The sequence below is a fragment of the Corylus avellana genome, chromosome ca1 (assembly GCF_901000735.1).
Source record: "Corylus avellana chromosome ca1, CavTom2PMs-1.0".
NCBI classification, from domain to species: Eukaryota; Viridiplantae; Streptophyta; class Magnoliopsida; order Fagales; family Betulaceae; genus Corylus; species Corylus avellana.
The window spans coordinates 6,656,124-6,672,238 of record NC_081541.1 but is presented as its reverse complement, the minus strand read 5'-3'; the positions used below and the strand labels follow the sequence as shown (position 1 = coordinate 6,672,238).

The following is a 16,115-nucleotide window of genomic DNA, read 5'->3' as shown; positions in this document are numbered from 1 at the left end:
ATTAATAAAAAATTAATATTTTAATCAGATGAAACGGTGAGTTTTGAGTGGACTAACGGCAGTTAACAAAAATTGACGGTAGGGAGTTTTCTAATAGTTTCGAGTGACCCAGGGACTAAATTTCTGGAAAAAAAAAACCCAGGGAGTTTTTAATAAATGCGCGTTTACCTAAGGATTTTATATACAATTTCCCTTATCTTAATACTAAGTGGTAGACGTGCATGTGTGTGAGTGGATTTGGCCATAGGCTCGTAGCTGTTTTTATAGACCATGTAGATCAAAGAGGTGTCATTTTGTACAAACGACACCAAGAGGTGTCGTTCAAACAGTGAACGATGTCTCTAAGAGGTGTCGTTCCCTATTGAAACTGTAACGACCTGATCTCGTATAGCGGAAAAACTGTAATTATCAATACAAAAGTATACTGTTAAAATACTTTTCTTTATACAAAAATACCCAAAGCTATGTCGTACAAGGCATTTATACAAATCTATCCGACAGTCTAAACTCTAGACAAAACTTAACCAACTTGGAATCTCTGTACATCTCAATATGAATCTCTAATCACAGCTGCATAATTACCTTGATTTTCCATTCCTGCAAGCACTACAAAAACTGTGAAGTAGTGAGTCAATTGATTTCCGACAATATAAATCATTGTTGAATCATATATATAGCAAAATGCTAGACAAGTTATAAAACCACAAAAATCCGTATTATTGGATATCAATATCATACTCAGTAAGTAAGAATACTTACAGTGGATTACATGAATGGATCATCAAAAGTAATTACTTGAAACCCGTTCTGCTGCAGTTGGTCCATACCCATAACAATCCCTTCACTGACTTTCTCTCTCTCTCTCTCTCTCCTAAACTCTCTTAGAAAGAAGAAAGACCGAGTAAAAAGCGGAAGAAGGAAGAATATATGCAAGAGATGGGAGAGGAGATGAGTGGTGAAAATTGTGAAGGAGAAGAGTTCTATTTATAGGAGAAAATCAAACACTATTCTACCGTCAATTTACAATTATACTCTCATTTTACTATTTCACCAACCCTATACTATTCCACCAACCCTATACTATTCTACCAACCCTATACTATTTCACCAACCCTATACTATTCTACCTTCTTATTCTACCATCCTTACACCTACCATTTACTATCCTATTATATCACCAATTATTACAATCATACTCCAAATTATACCAATCAATCATCAATTATCATATCTCTTAAATCTCCCAATAAAATAATCAATATAAAATCATCATCATGATATAATAACCTCAAATCAATATTCATTCCAATAATATTCATAAGATCTAATAAGTTCCTCAAGAATAAATATTATTACCTAATATCATCAATAAATATCTTAACCTCAAAGTAAATGCCATTACCTAATATGAATATTAATATAATCATAGCATCAATTTAATATCTCTAAAATAAGACTTTAAAAATCTGGGTTGCTACAGAAACGACGTCTCCCATCAGGACAACGTCGTTTCAACAGTGGACAACGTCATTCACTGTTGAAATGATGTCATCCCCAAGTCAAAGAACAAAAAATAAAATAAAATTGATTACATATATATCTAATTACATATTCCACTCAGCTTTAGAAGAGAAATTAATTGTTCAACCAAGTCAAAGTCAGGTCCAAAGGATAGGACACTTTGAGTAGTGCGCATGCTGGTGCAAAGTTGCCATCTTTGAAGGAAGAAGACGTAGTTCTAAGCCACATTACATGGTTGTTGTTGTTTTTTTAAGATAACGTTCATATATCCTTATCAATTTACAAAAGAAAATGAAAAATCGATCTAACATGTATTAAATAAAAAATAAAAAATAAAAAAGAAGAAGTAATTAAGTTTAAAACATTTTGAGAGAGAAATACAAGTGAATCACCCAAGTATTATTTTCAAACAATTAATAATTTAATATAGTTAAATCCAAATGGGCAATTACAGATTCTTTCATATTCCTCTTTATCTCTTTCCCATGTAAGACTGATTTCCTTTTAGGGCTTACCATAATAATGTAACTAATCTAATTAAGAATACAAAAAAGAAAAAAATACTTTTTCAAGAATACGAACTTAAATAAAATAAATAAAATATCTCCAACAGTACTACATAATATGCGAGCTAAAACGATTTGCTCATAAAATATTGTGGACAGTGTCCTAGCTAGTGTGGCACTAAAATCTAATTGATAGGCTTGTCTGCTAAAGTCTGAGATCTTACCTAATTGCGTATGTTTTTCATGGTTTAATTTAGAATAAATTATTAAATTAAACAAGCTTTAGGGCCCAAATTAAAGCTTTAGAGCTTTAATCACGATGATATGTCTAATTCATCTTCCAAGCTTTAGTTGAAATAATTAGTAGGCCAGCAAGAGTCAATTTTTGAATGTTGTAGATATCCACGTACGTTTTGGTTGCGTATAAACTAGAAACCCACCGCGTTAGCAGAACTGCATGTTATAATTGATCGCTATCTATCAGATTCGTGGTGGGGGCTCAGTAATATCGATCGTCAGCTTTTCTTCGTCGCCATCATATAAGTCGGAGGATTGGCAAATGGCAATTCAATCCTTTTCATCTCAGAATTCTCGATCGTCAGCTCCTGAAATTCCTCTCCAACTCAGTGTAAAACAAAGTTTTGTTCTCCATCACCACCTATTATCTCAGGCTTCAGCTTAATTAGCTAGCTGAGAAGGATTCTCATATGAGAAAACTTTAATTAGCACTTCAAAGCTAAGACCATAGGCCTCAAATGTATGCCCACAGCAAAAATCTTCTATTACAGAAAACCAAAATCCAAGCACTACAATAATTGAAGTGGACAATATTAATGTTTCTCGATCGCTACTGGCCGGGGAGCTTGGCTATTGGCGGATCGACTTTTAGGGGTAGAAAGTTCTACCACTAATCTACATAACTTCGCAAAAGTGCTTGAGAAAAAATTCAAATAACATTGATGCTTTAAATTCAAAGATATGGATTATATATCCATGTTACCACATCTGATCCTGCCTCGATCAGACTCTCCTAGTGTAAGCGAATAAACTCGAGCTGGAATCAACGGCTTCAACAACACTAATCAGGCCAGCTTGATATTTGAGGCCTAAAGGCTAAAGCAACAAATTTAAGTGGGGTCTTTTTATATTTAAATATTTCTTATTTATAAACCGTTCTTCTCGATCACTTTTGCTTTTAATATTTTTACAAACGATATGTAGAATTCATCTTTGCTATGAGAAATTTAATTAGTTTTAACATATATATGATCGCATCCATATATTTTGTGTTTAGCTAAACCAAAAGCTCAATGCAAAAGACAACAGTTTGGGAATAATATGTCTCATCCCCTTTTATTCAGACTCAACATCTTTAATTTAAGAAGAAAAAAAAACATACAGACAAGATAAATAAAGATAGCTTCAGTTCTCCTAAAACAAACCTGACGTACGTTATCTTCTAACATACCTTAAGATTTCTAACCCTAATGAAAGAAAAAAATGCTAAGTATTAGATAAATAAGATAACTCTAAACACTAGTCGCTTCATTGTGATCTCTGTGTAGAGGAATGAGATGAATAATTAATGACAACACGTTCTCCTTAGTTTCACAGTCTTCAACACCGTGACCATCCCCGTGCAGGTATATGCATTGAGCTGTCCTTACAAGGTTGATTACAATTTCAATAAATGTTCGAGAGAATGGAGAACTTGCAGCTTCAGCTTCTTCATTCATCTTGTTACATATTTCACTAATCAAAGACCTTATGTGCTCACAGACATCTTCTTCAGTTGCACCAGTTTCATTCATGTAATCATGTAACACTGGATTGATTTTGGAACATCACCTCTCTCTAACTCATTCGGGTCAGTTTCAGAACATAGAAATATATATATTATGGATGTTAAGCTCTGTTTGTATAAAGTGTTCAAATGCATTCTTGATGAAACTCTTAGGATATGTACTTTGGTTTGCGTACCTTATTAGATGTTCCAAGATCATTTGCAAGTCGTAAAACCACTGTTGACCAACGGATTATGTTGGGGAACTCTTCCAAGCAATCCAAAGCTTCCTTTGTTATTGGATTTGTGATAGAAAAATAAACATGCACTAGCATAACTTGTGCTGCTATTGAAATGCATGCATTCTCAATGTATTTTTGAAGGCTTGGAGTATATCCGTTGTAATACCGCTTTGCTTCCAACAAGTAAGATTTCAATAGATCAGCCCACTGAAACATTTAAAGCAGAACATGCAATGAATTTGTGGAATTATTTATAACACATCACGTATTTAGGAAACAAAAAAGTATGTTAAAGATAAAAAAAGATAATGATTTTAGAAGTCCAGTCCACACCACTTTTCTAAGGTGTTGAATGATGTGGAATCCTTTTTCTTTAAGAATGTCAAATGCCATTTCATTGATTGAATTGTGGAGAGAGAAAGAAAACATAACTTCATATAATATGGGAGCTGATCCATTGCATCGGTATCCCATCTGAAATAACAAAGAGTAGAGTTTCTTTATGTCAAAGATAGCCATATATATATGAAGCATTTGATCAAGTGTAATGGCATTAATACGAACCTCTCAATAGCATCCGTGAAGAGCTCGAGCTCATCCAAAGTGCCATATACATCGTCGATTGCTATTATTAGTACATTGACCTTCGTTAACATTCTCCTACAAGATCCATATTGAGGCTGAAATGTTTTTCCCATTGTCCATAAGAAACTCTCCATTAGCCTATCCCTCGCAAAGCTCAACTTTTCGCCAAGGCCAATGCTCCTCCACCACCTTCATGTGAAACAAATTAAGAGGCCAGGGTTCACTATTAGGTATAAGTCAATTTCTAGATTAATTTTTTGGCTATAATTTATTAATTATTTACTGTTTTCATATAGCATCCAGATTTAATTTTTATTTTAGTGCTCATCATTACTGCAGTGCCACAAGTTCTAGCTCTATTACCCTTTATATAGGGTCCAGACAATATGTTATCTACTAAGAATCATATATTTCTGATTGACTTCCAAATTACAAATCATATGATCTATAAAAGCTGAATCCTTATAGAGAATTGATGTATTAGCAAGAAGTGTAAAAGCAGGACGATTATTAAGTAGTGGAGTGAAGTTGCCATTGCCGAGTGAAGCAAGACGGTAAAGATCCATTCATGGAAGCTAGGCTTTCAGTGATGAAGCTTAATTGCTGTACGTGGTTTTTGGATTGAATGGATGGATATATACTTGGGAAAAATATGCTTCCAATGAATACCTTTATATAATACCCATAACAGACCACGTGTTACATATGCATGCATGTTTATATTTTGTTTGGAAAATATCTCCAACATCATTAGTACATGCGGGCTGAAACGTTCGTCCATATAGAAAATATTATTGCATGTGGAGCATATCCTTGTGTCACTATTGCGCGCATGTGGTCCTCAAATGTAATTTTCAGGCTTAATTTGTCTTGATATGATAATTTAGGAAATCTCAGACTTCTTTATCAATTAAATTGCGCTGCTATTCTTTAAGTCAAGTGTAGTACTAGTGCCTCATGGATACATATAAAAGAATAAAAAAAAAAAAATGGTGAAATATAGGGGCATTACATACACGCGCGGTGCACCCATGCATGGTCGATCTACATGTAGTTGATTCAATCTAATACCAACTATAACGCTCCCAAATTATAATTTCAATAAAAACATCTTGAAACGTTAGTAAGCACACTAATATTTAATTACAAGGTGGAAACACATCATAATAAGCACTTTACAAGCTGGAATAACTGAAAGATTTAAAACTTTTCCCATTACATTTGTTGGGATGTGAGCTTGCTAGTCTTCCGGCCACGGCCCACTCACAGTCTAGGTCTTTATGGCCGAGCGACTCCATTGTTTATCGAGGAGCGTGCCTTGGGATCTTGGGCCCGCCTCAAAAGTGGTTTGGAGATTGCTAATCTCTGCGGTTCGCAACATGTGGTTCACGAAAAGCTGTGTGAAATCGATATCGCCAACTCCCTTCTTGTTTCGATTGCCTACTCGATCTCTTTTTGTTTCGATCGATTGACAAGAGTCGGCTAGTGGGTCCTGGGATAATTATTCTCAATCCTTAGAGCACTTAAACTTTCGGAAAATTGTATGTCACTTTAGAGAAAATATATGTCACATAAATGCTGACATTCTTTAATGGCTAGAGCAAATGCCATACCTAAAGCGAACCTGTACAGAAGGAAAATCACTAAGGATGCATTATGTCCTATTTGTGCTCTTGAGGAGGAGACGTGTTTCCACATCTTGTGGGGCTGCCCTTGGGCAAGGGATGTGTGGAGTGGAAGTATCAAGAAGTTTCATAAGAGTTCGCTACATGGTCCGACGTTTGGCCGGGTGGCTGAAGCGATCTTCCAGATGTGTGACACTGAGGAACTTCGGCTTTTTGCGGGGATAGTGCGACGTGTGTGGTTTCGCAGAAACGCTTTCATTCATGAAGGTTCTTTCATGCATCCGAATGAGCTGGTCCACCAAGCTCGAGATGCTGTAGCTGAATTTTCTGGCGTACATGGTTGAGTGGCAGCTCCTGCTTCTACTTTCGAAGAACCTATCGGGGGCATCAGTTTGTGTAGCCATTAAGGTGGCACTCACTGCTGCCTGTTATCTGGTGGGGAGAGAGTGGACAATGGGAGTGACCGTGTTTCCTGGTCTGAATTGGGGTGATGTAATGCAGGAGTTTTTACAACTCTTTCTGTTCTGATTCATTAATAGAAGTGACTAATTTTTCTCAAAAAAAAAAAAAATGCCATACCTAAAGGTACATGGAGGTCTCACGACTAACACACCATGACTAGGGGTGGGCACAAGTCGAATCGGGTTGGGTATTAAGCATTTTGGTACCCGCCCCACAGGTTGTGGGTATCAAAAATTAGACCCGCAACCTGGCTACAAAGAAAAATATCCGCTGGGTTTTGGGTTGTGTAGGGTGAATGGTGCGGGTTTGGGCTAGTGATGAGGGTTTGGGTTGGTTTATATCACCCAGAGAGAGGAGAGAACCATCGACGAGAGAGAGAGAGAGAGAGCAAGAGAGAGAGAGAGAGAGAGAGAGGAGAGAAGAAAATGAAAGAAAGAACATGAAGAAAGAAGAAGAAGAGGCGGAGTGAAGAAAGAATAAGATGATGAATGAGTTATTGTGGGTATTAGGTTTTTAGGGTTATGGTTATTACGGGGCGGGTACTTGAAATTTTTAAAAATTTCTACCAGCCCCGCCCCTGTCTTGCATGGGTATCCTAATATTTGACTTAGATCTGTATTTTTTGTGAGGAAAACTGGGCAGGGCGGGGCGGATCGTGGTTGATTATGTGGGTTTTGGCCACTCCTAACCATGACCACATGTAGTACAAGGGAGTGTAACGTGTCTCCCCGCACAACTTGCGGAAACAAGGGATCAAATCTCCCCAAAATGCCTAGTAGTATAAAGGGGAGAGGGGACGCATAGGTAAGGGGTTCTAATTTAGTTATTTCCAAGCATTCTCTTGTTCTTTTCTTCATTCTCTTATAGAATACTGACTTAGGCATAAGAGTTATCCTCCACCGGCCCGCTCTGGCAAGCTCTTCTGCCTCCTTCTTTTTGTTTTGTAGGACCCTTTGTCGCTTACAACATTTATGCAAATGAAACATGTTTAATGTTATTTTCCTATGCATCTTTTGTCCATCTTTTTTTTAGATCCATCATATGAATCACACAGATTCAATGATAGATTTACACATTTTTTATACGGAGATGAACAAAAAATGTGTAAAAAAAATGAAAACAAACGTTTCTCTATAAAATACAGTACCAGAGCTATAAAATATCGAAAAACAGTGAACATTTCTTAAACTTGTCAAATCAATAGTCATGTTCTTCCTTACTCTTCTTAATATTAATCTTACATCATTCTTCTCCAACCATTCAAGGGCTTGTTAACACTAACCATCGCAGAACTCAAGCATCTCCTCTGTTTCCTTCATGCTCCCTACAAAGCTCCCTGTGATTGTCTTTCTCCCTATTAAAGCAGAAAAAAACAGAGCATCCACAATATTGTGATTGTCTTTCTCCCTGTGGTTGCTAATTAATTAGCAACCATAAATGCAATAGGAATTTCAGAGAACAAGATTCCAGAAATGGATTTTCCAACCTTTGACTTTAATTCTCAAAAAGAGAGAAAAAAACAAAAACAAAAAACCAAAAACAAAAACAAATAACCATAGTAGAATTTTAGACCTTTCACAACAACTTTTACCAACCAAACATACCATACACTCTCGGAAATCATATACCAAGGATTTCTTATTCAATCTTTGCCTAAATTTTCGAAAAGGGTGTGTTTGTGACATATTTTAAATGCTAGGAGTCACATAATAAATGCCAGGAAAAAAGACCCTACATCTTACTAGCCAAAGTGACTAAGAGTTTGTCTATACCTAAAAAAAAAAAAATCTAATCTTCTTCTCTTTCTTCTTTAAGAATATAGAAAGTAGATAAATAAATAATATTTTAAATAAAAAATTGAAAGTTGATAGCTATATATATATATATATATATGTCAGTTAATAGCTAAAATGTTAAGTCGAATATAAATGCTTTAAAAAGTGGATAGCTAAAACAAAATGCTCATTTAGCTAAAATTTAACTAAATATTTATTAGGCCAGATGTAAATAATTTAAGAGGTTATTAATGTATAGGAATCATATATGCCATGATTTTCAAATTTGATACTTTCGTGAAATTGGGAAATATATCTGCCAGATTTCGTACAATTTGGACTGACACGTACGCATGTAAATCAAGTGCGGCATGAATGAGTGTAGATATACCATACCATGCATGCATGCATGATTGCCGCATAACTAATTAACTGGAAACAAGACAGACCATGGGGATGCCACCACCTTTGGTTTTTTTTTTTTTTTTTCATTTTTTTTTTTAAAAAATTAATTAATTAATTTTTTAATTTAAATTTGGTATATAATCCAGTGTGGTTGTATTTAGTTTTTAGTTTTAATATTGAAATATTTTGAACCCTTTGATTGATCATCTAAGGGCTGAAATTAGGAAAAATGAGAATCTCATTTTCTTAGTAAATGGAGGGGATCCAAATCTCGTGATCTATTAGTAATTCTCATGATTGAGATTAGACATTATCAGAATCTCTAGGTGCAACCACTGTTGAGTTTGTAACTGTAGGAGATAATTAGGGTGTTGGGCAAATCCTTTTGCCTTTGTTATTGTACTCCACGTGAATTGATGTGGTATAAAATTTTAAATCTTTTATATTGAAAAATGAAAATTACTCCCACTGTCCAGAAGAAATTCTCCATCAGCATATCCCTCGCAATGCTAGTACTCCACCACCTTTATATGAACCAAAAAAAGATACATTGGAATCACATCAATTCATTTTCTTAAATTTCGAATTAGGTATAAGTCAATTACTAGCTTAATTTTTGGGCTATAATTTCTTTAAAGGGAAACTTCATAAAATCCCCTTGAATATTTATTCGTTTTGAAAGTACTCGTTCGAAGTTCAAAAACTCTTAATTAGGGGTATTCAACTTTCAATTTCTTCAATTATTTCATTATGTTATAATTTTTTGTTAAATCATATATATCCTTGTTGTTGAAATGGTCATGCCGACAACACTAATCAGGATGGCTTGATACATTATGAGGCTTAAGGCAACAAATTTAAGTGGGGCTTTTTTATATTTAAATATTAATTTTAATTTTTAGCTCAAATATTTATTATTTATAAAACCGTTCTTCTCACTTTTGCTTTTAATTTTTTTCTAAATGACATGTAGAATTCATCTTTGTTGCAAGACATTTAATTAGTTTCAACATATAACATGCATATTTTGTGTTGAGCTAAACCATAACCTCAATGCAAAAGATAATCGCTTGGGAATAATATGTCTCATCCCCTTTTATTTAGACTTAACACCTTTAATTTAAGAAGAAAAACACACACACACACACGCGCGCGATAAATAAAGATAGAATTCAACTTCTAAACAAACCTGACGTTATCTTCTAACATACCTTGAGACTTCTAACCCTAATGAAAGAAAAAAGTGCTAAACCTTAGAGAAGTAAGATAACTCTAAACACTAGACCTTCGCTAAGGTTGAGTCTCTAGTTGCTTCATGTTGATCTCTGTGTAGAGGAATGGGATGGATAAATAATGATAATACACTCTCCTTAGTTTCACGGTCTTCAACACCATGACCATCCCCGTGCAAGTAAATGCATTGAGCTGTCCTTGCAAGGTTCATTACAATTTCAATAAATGTTCGAGAGAATGGAGAACTCGCAGCTCTAGCTTCTTCATTCATCTTGTTCCATGTTTCACTAATCAAAGACTTTATGTGCTCACGGGCATCTTCTTCACTTGCACCAGTTTCATTCATATAACACTGGATTGATTTTGGAACATCACCTCTCTCTAACTCATCCTGGTCAGTTTCAGAACATAGAAATATATAAATTTATGGATGTTAGGCTTCGTTCATGTAAAGTGTTCAAAAGCATTCTTGATGAAACTCTTAGGATATATACTTTGGTTTGCATACCTTAGATGTTCCAAGATCATCTGCAAGTCGTAAAACCACTGCTGACCAACGGATTATATTGGGGAACTCTTCCAAGCAATCCAAAGCTTCTTTTGTTATTGGATTTGTGATAGAAAAATAAACATGCACTAGCATAACTTGTGCTGATATTGAAATGCATGCATTTTCAATGTATTCTTGAAGGCTTGGTGTATATCCGCTGTAATACCACTTTGCTTCCAACAAGTAAGATCTCGATAGATCTGCCCACTGAGATGTTGAAAGCAGAACAATGAATTTGTGGAATTATTTATAACACATCACATATTTAAGAAACAAAAAAGTATGTTAAGATAAATAAGGATGAATTTAGAAGTCTAATCCATACCACTTTTCTAAGGTATTGAATGATGTGGAATCCTTTTTCTTTAAGAATGTCAAACGCCATTTCATTGATTGAATTGTGGAGAGAAAGAAAACATAACTTCATATAATATGGGAGCTGATCCATTGCATTGGTATCCCATCTGGAATCACAAAGAGTAGAGTTTCTTTATGTCAAAGATAGCCATATATATATATATATATATGAAGCATTTTGAGGTGTGTACTGGCATTAATACGAACCTCTCAATAGCATCGGTGAAGAGCTCGAGCTCATCCAAAGTACCATATACATCATAAATATCGTCGATTGCTGTTATTAGTACATTGACCTTCGTTAACGTTCTCCTACAAGATCCAAACTGAGGCTGAAATGTTTTTCCCACTGTCCATAAGAAACTCTCCATTAGCCTATCTCTAGCAAAGCTCAACTTTTCGCCAAGGCCTGTGCTCCTCCACCACCTTCATGTGAAACAAATTAAGAGGGTTCACTATTAAGTATAAGTCAATTAATTACTAGCTCAATTTTTTGGCTATAATTTATTAATTATTTACTTTTTTCATATAGCATCCAGATTTGATTTTTATTTTAGTGCTCATCATTACTGCAGTGCCACAAGTTCTATATATATTACCCTTTATAGGGTCCACACAATATATACGTTATCTACTAAGAATCATATATATATATATATATATATATATATATATATATATATATAATAGCTGAATCCTTATAGTGAAACATGCGTTTATCATTTATTTTTGGGTAAGTAATTATGAAAGAACAAAAGTTTGCTTAAAATAGTATTATGTTATTCTTCAATAATACTCTATGCGGCATGAAAATTACCCATATTGTTCTTAAGGAGTAGCTCAATCAGCTGTAAACCACGTCTCATGAAGCAAAGGTCACTAGTTCGAATTCTCATTCCCCTTCCCTTGTGTGGACATGTAAAAAAATAAAAAATAAAATAAAAACTACCCATATTTGTGGTAGAAATTTTAGTGGCCCAGATTTAACTCCCAACAAACTCACAATAGATAGCGTAAAAATAAATAAATAAAACTCAGGAAAGAGACAGCAAGCCCTTGACAAGAGAGGTAGAGAAAAACAGAGATAGGGAGAGGGAGAGGGAGAGAAGACAGGTGGTGACCTGCAGTGTCCTTGCCTTTTCGATGGCATCGAAACGTCGACGGAAAGAATAGATGGTAGTGATCGTAACCAGTAATTGTCAGCTGCCAGGCGAGAGATCTCATAAGAGGGCTGTTGGTAAAAGGAGTCCAAAAGGCAAATGGGTTCGGATCTGAGAAAGGGGTTGCTGAGATTAAGCAGCACCCATTCTGTGAAGGCTTGAATTGGGCATTGATACGTTTCACCATTCCACCGGAGCTACCTGTGTTTTTGGAGTGTAAAGCTACAGGAGAGCACCTCGAGTTTGAATTGTTTTAGAGAAAAGCACTACTTTTGTAAAGAGAAGCTCTCTGGTTAGGTTACTCCTTGATTCAGACTTCTCCTTCCCTGTTATAACTAATATTTAGCTTAAAATGTATAGTTGAGAACACTTTGGTAAAAGCTTGTCATTAATGGTACACAAAGCTTGTCTTCTCCATCTCCCTTTCCCTCTCTCTGTTTTTTTCTTCCTCTTTCGTTCAAGCCAAGTCCATATTTACAAATACACAAATTGGACTACATAATATTTTATTTTTGACTAAGTAATCTTTTATGTTTTGGCTAAATATTTATGAAAATTACAAAATTTGCGTAAAATAGCATTCCAATAAAGTGTTTAAAATTGTAACGTGTCATACGTAAAGGAAAAAGGGAAAAAATATAATAAAGAGAGAAACAAACAAACAAACTCACATTGTCAAAGCAAACGTCTTGCCAGATAAAGGATTATTATGTCTTCGTCACACTTCCAATTGCAAGGTTCTAGTTCAATTTTTTCTTGTAGTAATAGTACTGTATATTAGGTTTTTCTTTTTATATTTAGTTTATGGTATTTATGGTTTTTCCATGGGAGCAAAGAGAGTAGCAAATAGATTGAGCAAAACTTCTTTGACGTACCGGATCTTAGCAAAGCCTCAATTCAAAATGGTATGTCTTTTTTCTTTTTTTAAAAAAATTCTATCATTATTTTTTAAAATCAGATCTTAGTAATGCATGCAGTGCCTCAAGTTTTACCTTGACGCTTCTTTTAGATCTTCTTGGTGGGCTGCTTGTACCATGTTGAAATCCAATTCTGCAAGATCAAGCAATATAGGGTTCATGTCTTCTCCGCTTCTATATACATCAATGAACCATCTCGCTTCCAATCTTGACATCCTCCAATGTAGAGGAAGCTCTAGGGCATGGTTCACTATAGAAATAAGATTTTGATCTTTGCTTTGCTTGACGTACTCTGAGAGTTGCTTGGTTGTAACATCTCTCGCTTCCTCCAACATACTTTCTCCTTCTCCCGAAAGGAATGAGGCTTCATAGAAGCATAGCATTCCCTTGATATCATCACATACGCATGCCTTGAAGTTCCCCATCTCATTCCTGAAATTATTAAAAATCTCTGCAATCAACAAAGCCCGCCGGTCAATGACTAAAAATGATGGGTTAAATATTAAGCCTACGCAAGGAATTGATTACTATAATTAGTTGTTTACCTTGAGGCACACTATATCCATGCTGTCTTAGCAATCTAAATTCAAGAGCTGTGGCGTATATATTCTCCTTGTTGCACATTTTGCCACCATGATTAGCATTGTATATACCTTCCAAGGTCCTCTGTATTTCATCATCAAAGTGGTAAGATATTCCAAGTCTTTGCAAGATATCAATCAACTCTAGTTTCTCCAAAGGATCCACGACTTTGTTAAACATCATCCTCACTTCTCCTTTAAGCTTATCAGTCCGTCTGGTAAGTGACTCCCCCTAGCAATTCAATTTTCTCATTAGTTGGGCACTACTAATTAAGACAAAATAAATAAATAGGTAAAAAATATATATATACCACATATACACTCGTCAGTGACTGGATGTAATCATAGTGCCAAATGGGAGGTTGGTAATTTGCTGATCGCCGAACAATATTGGAAGGAGTTGAGATTTGGGTGGTGGCCATGCATAGAAAAGTAGGAGGAAAACTTGTGGATTTCACGAATGATGAGATGGGAGTCTTAGGTGGGAGCAGTCGAGTGAAGTTGGCATTGCCGAGTGAAGCAAGACGGTAAAGATCCATTGATGGAAGGCTTTCAGTGATGAAGCTTGCTGTGGTTTTTGGATTGAATGTATACTTCGCAACATATGCTTCAAGTGAATACCTTTATATGATACTCAAAACATATCACGTGTTACATTTATAGACCCTTATATAATATACACTACAAAAATTCTTCAATTTAATGACTCAAAAATAACGACGTTTTTGGCCCAAATAGAACTGGTCCTGATATTGAAATCCATGGCTGTGTTTGGCAAAAGGCTAAACCGGATTGGACCCAAAAATCTAAAAAAAATTTCTCAAAATCAACCTCAACATTCTTATTTTTTACATCACATCAATCATTTTTTATTACTATTCAAATAAAAAAATCACTATAAAAGAAATTTTTTGATTTTTTTATACAACACAAAGACCTAGGCTCCTAGCCGTTGAAGGCTTCCAACACAAAGACAAAGAGAAGATTGACAGTCCTGATGTTACTGTTGCATTATTTTCTATACCGGCAAAATTCTATGTACCATTGTAGATTAAGGTTTTTCCTTAATCTACACATGCATTCCATATATATATATATATATGCTTTCCTGTCCTTCTCAAACCAATTTTTTTTTATCTTCTCCGTGGTATCAAAATCAAAGGTTTTAAATTCAAATTCAGATTACGTTAATTTACCTTAAACTTTTGAAATAAGTGATGATTTTTATCATTCAGTTTGTATCTATCATTTCTCTTATGACATGTTTTGTATGTTGGCATCTGGTCAACCTTTGAATAAAATGTTTTTATTTTTTTGTGTATCTCTGATTGGATCCAATCAACAGGTATGTTGTCATCTGATCAATCTTCAATAAAATGTTTTTTTTTTTTATTCACAGATTTGTAACTGTTTTGATATATAGGAATTAGGATAATAACAAAATTGTGTCTGGATATATATTTACATTGTACAGCACAACTATGATTAAATAATCACGTTTAAGTTTCTCAAAAGTTCAAGTTTTAGTAGATTAATAAGTCATAAAAGTGGTTGTGCGTAAGTACTTGGCACTTGGCAGCATTAATAATAATATTGTATCAATACCAAAAGCGAGAACAAAAGGATTAATGTTGGGACAAAATTGTTGCCTATAATGTAATCTTGCATTGTTGCACATGTACATACAACAACGACTAGTAGATGGTGTACATGCTATTATCAGATTTTTGTAACTATAATTTCATTGCTTTAGACGGTTAATTAGTAGTTTTAAAATATATAACAGTGGTTAGTGTAGCCCAAACTGTCTTTTAGGTATGGGCCTTTTGAATTTATTGTAGCGTTTTAGGCCTTTTCAGGCATATTTGAAGCAATTTTAGGACTGTTTTAGGACTGTTTAAGCATGTTTTAGATGAAAAAAAATAAATAAATAAAAAATCAATTAATTAATTTGTATAGTACAAGAAATTAATATATATATTGGAAGTACTTGAGTATTTTTACTCCCAGCAAAGCCAAATTTCTGCACAATTATGATTGACCTTTTCCTGTGCGCATTATTCATGTTTGTAGGGTAGGAATGTTTTTTGTAAGTAGCAATAATGCATCGTGTAGTAGCTAGGTCTGTACGTCTTTGTTTCCATTCGGACGTCGTCTCTATATCCTGTTTCCCGTGATCAATATGTCGGTGGAAACCTATTGGAATTACTTTTTCAGATCTGAATACACCACATACATTTGCCCGGTAAAGATAAAACAAGTCGTAAGATCTGTTTGGCAAACGCTTTGGGTCATTTTATTGTAGTAAAAATTGATTAGTGAAAAAAATAAAAAAAATAAATAAAAATGTTTGATAAGAAAATGTAATAAAAATATATTAATTTTTTATTTAAATAATAATAAAAAATAATTG

At 34.6% G+C, this 16,115-nt stretch overlaps 1 protein-coding gene and 1 pseudogene across 1 annotated transcript; both read right to left on the bottom strand.

The window, feature by feature from the left end:
* Window positions 1-3,556: 3,556 nt before the first annotated feature.
* On the bottom strand, window positions 3,557-4,819 carry LOC132171850 (myrcene synthase, chloroplastic-like; annotated as a pseudogene).
* Window positions 4,820-9,991: 5,172 nt separating this feature from the next.
* LOC132186695 (myrcene synthase, chloroplastic-like) lies at window positions 9,992-14,315 on the bottom strand. The gene is made up of 7 exons (XM_059600711.1): window positions 14,014-14,315; window positions 13,667-13,934; window positions 13,197-13,572; window positions 11,252-11,470; window positions 11,013-11,151; window positions 10,646-10,894; window positions 9,992-10,528 (listed from the first exon to the last, which is right to left on the bottom strand). Exons 1-7 carry the CDS (start codon window positions 14,239-14,241, stop codon window positions 10,184-10,186), a joined length of 1,824 nt encoding a protein of 607 aa, XP_059456694.1. The 5' UTR covers window positions 14,242-14,315; the 3' UTR covers window positions 9,992-10,183.
* Window positions 14,316-16,115: the final 1,800 nt, after the last annotated feature.